At 70.7% G+C, this 2,980-nt stretch overlaps 1 protein-coding gene across 1 annotated transcript in view; it reads left to right on the top strand.

Annotated features, from left to right (window-relative positions):
- Window positions 1–1,736, top strand: part of LOC121106383 (translation initiation factor IF-2-like) — a 7,270-nt gene extending 5,534 nt beyond the window's left edge. The window contains exon 2 of the mRNA XM_040645530.1: window positions 968–1,736. Coding sequence (XP_040501464.1) covers window positions 968–1,736 — 769 coding nt within the window. The remainder of the gene's footprint in view (window positions 1–967) is intronic.
- Window positions 1,737–2,980: the final 1,244 nt, after the last annotated feature.

Raw genomic sequence — 2,980 nt, 5'->3', positions numbered from 1 at the left:
GGGGGGGGGGGGGCACACACGTGGGCACGCAGCAGCCCCGGACCAGGGCAGAACCAGCAGGTTCACTGAAGTAGGAGTGAGGGGCCGGTGGGAACAGCAGGCCAGGTGTGGGGGGCTGGGCGGGCTCTGTGCCAGCAGAGAAGTGAGAAGGGAGTAGCCCTAGCAGCTGGGGGACGGGGTGGCTAGGCCTGGATGTGGACTGGGGGATTAGGTAAGTGGGGTCCCAAGTGGGGGGCAGCTTGGGGGAGAAGCAGGAGGTGTGGATAGGGGGGTCATCATCCTGGTGACAGTGAATCCCGGCCGCAGGGGGGCCAGTCCTAGAGGAGAAAGGGAGAGGCAGGAGGGGGTCACAAGTCACCACGTGGCTTTCCATGGGTGTCGGGTTCTCCAGTGGCCACACCTGCCAAGGCCTGCACCCCACTCCCTAGCCAGGGCCCTGACAGCGTCCCCAGGACTTGGGCCAAGCCACAGAGGGGGTGGGGGTGGCGGGGGGAGGGAAGCGGGGCCCAGGAGGTGCGTCCCCCTGCAGTGACTCGGGGCCTGGATTCGGATCACTGGGGTGGGGTGGACAGGACCTGGGGCCTCTACGGAGCCCCGGGAAGGGGCAGAGGCCTGGCGGCAGGGGCGCTTTTCCACCAGCAGAAAGGCGCCTCCTAGGTGCGGAGCGGAGGAAGTGGGAGGCCCGGTCTCCGTCTGGCTGGCCATCACCGGGGCGCGGACCCAGGGCGCGCTCAGGCCCCGTCCCGGCCGCGGCTGCAGTTCCCGCCTCCGCCGCCGGGGGCCGCCGGCCAGCTCGGGCTCCGGACACGTAGACACGTCCGCGTCCCGCCCGCGGGGGCTCGGCGCGGGGCCCCCCAGCTCCAGCCCCTCTCCCCCGAGCAGAGACCGGAAGGGTTAACGGCGCCCGGGACGCGGGGTGGCGGGGACAGGGGGCACTGCCTGCGCCCTTCCCCCCGCCCCGCCACAGCCGACCCGCGCACACGCCCGGCTCCGGGAACCCCAGCTCCCTCCGCGCCCCCGGCGGCCGGGACCCGGGGCGGCCCCTCGCGGGGGCGGGGGAGAGGCGGCGGGGGAGGGGCCGCCCCCCGTCGGAGCGCGAGGCTGCGGGTGGAATTCGGACGCGAGGCGGGCGGGGAGTGGGGGGAAGTGAAAGCCGGCGGCGGGGCAGCCCCGGGGGCGTCGGGTCGGGTTCCTGCCAGACGCGTAATAGGAAACTGAGGCCGCGGGGCGGGGGGGCGTCCTCCCGCCCCCTCGAACCCCCGGTCTCGGCCCTCGTCCCCCGCACCAGACCCCAGAGGGCGACTCCGCGGAAGGAAGCGGGGACCGGCCGGCCTGCCCGCCCCCCAGGGCGCGCCCTTGCGCTGACTCAGCCGCGGGAGACGCCCCCCCGCCCCGCCGCCCCGGGCGCTGCGGCCCCCGAGTCCGCGGCCTGGACTCCGGACCCACAGACCCGTGTGGGCGGCCGCAGCGGGCTTTGCGCTCACCCCAGAAGGGCCTGCCAGGGGCCCCCGCACCCCGCCCCCGGAGGGCATAGCCGGCCTCCCTGGCCCGGGGGCGGCAGGGGGACAGCGGGGCCCCCGGCCTGCACCCCTCCCCAGGCGGGCTTCCGGCCCGGCCGGAAGGAGCAGGAATTTGGAATGTTTTGGAACCAGCCTTCTATTTCCCGGGAGGATTCTCGGCCCCTGCCCTTCCCCCTGGGGCGGAGGGTGCGGGAGAGGGACGTCATCTGCGTCTGACTGGAAGGGGTGCTCAACCCGGGCTGGGGGCAGGAGCCGGCACCCCTGCTCGCTGCCAACTCCAAACACAGGGGTGCAGGATGGTGGGGGGGTGGCCTGCATCCCGACATGGGTGCTTAGGGGGAGGCTAGACCCGAGGTGGCCACGCTGCAGCGGAGGGGCCCTGACCTGGGCCCCTGTCCCAGTTGACTGCTGCCTTCCTGCCTGGGGAAGCAGGTGTCCAGGGAAGGCAGATGGCCGGCCAGTGACACCACCCTGGCCACACCCGTCCCAGGGTCTCTGGACGGAACAAAACCCGATCCGGGCTCCTGCCCAGACCTTGGCCAGTAGTCTCCACAGACCCCCAGGACCTTTGCTGGGGCTGTGTTTTCTTAGAAACAGGAAATTGGGGGTGTGGCCACACCTCCACCGGGTCAAGGCCCCACCCAAGGCAAGGGAGGGACGTTGGACCCCAGGGGAACTCACCACCCTACCCCATGCCTGTAGCTCCCAGGGCCGGAGGGAACCCCCCGTGCCAAAGCAGAGAAGGCAAGGAGGGTCCAGAATACCTGTCTACCTGGGTGGGGCTGAGATGGGGAAGGGGAGTTCATGGGGGAGGGTTGGGGGAATGTGGAGGGAGGGCAGAGGTGGGGGACACGGAGGGGGCCTGGTGGGCACCCTGTCACTTGCCAGCTTATGCATGCCGGCCTGGCTTTCCCCCACACACAAGTGTGGGGACACCACAGAGGTGCCCACGGCCCACCTGGGTTGTAGAGGGGCCCTGGATACTGCCCTACCTCTCTGTCCTGTGTGCTGGGCCCTCTCCTGCCTTCTCTCTCCCAGTCCTGCCTGGGCCTTGAGCTAGACTCAGGGGTTCTCTGGTGGGGGCCAAGCCCTGACCTCAGGCTCCATCCTTCACAAGGTGCCTGTCCCTGGAGGATTCCAGAACAACCTTCTGTGGCAGGAGGAGTGACCTGGGCAAGAGCTTGAGCCAAGCTTCCTGTCAGTAAGGGCTCCTGGGCCAGGACTGGAGCAGGAAGGTCCAACCCCAGCCCTGCCAGACACCTGCCCGGCACAGGACGCTCCAAAGACAAGCCAGGCTGCTCCACCTGCCTGTCCCTACTACCCCCCACAGTGGGGCCACCTGCTCCAGGGCTGGGAGCCCCAGCACCCGCGGCCCCCAGCCCCTGGCATGAGTCTGGGCACAGATGGCCGTGCATGTGAGGCCTACAAGGCTCACGTCATCACTGGGGGGGGGGGGGGGG

This window comes from Ursus maritimus, unplaced genomic scaffold (genome assembly GCF_017311325.1).
Source record: "Ursus maritimus isolate PB19 unplaced genomic scaffold, ASM1731132v1 scaffold_32, whole genome shotgun sequence".
In the NCBI taxonomy this organism is placed as follows: domain Eukaryota; kingdom Metazoa; phylum Chordata; class Mammalia; order Carnivora; family Ursidae; genus Ursus; species Ursus maritimus.
This window is presented reverse-complemented; position numbering and strand designations above follow the sequence as displayed.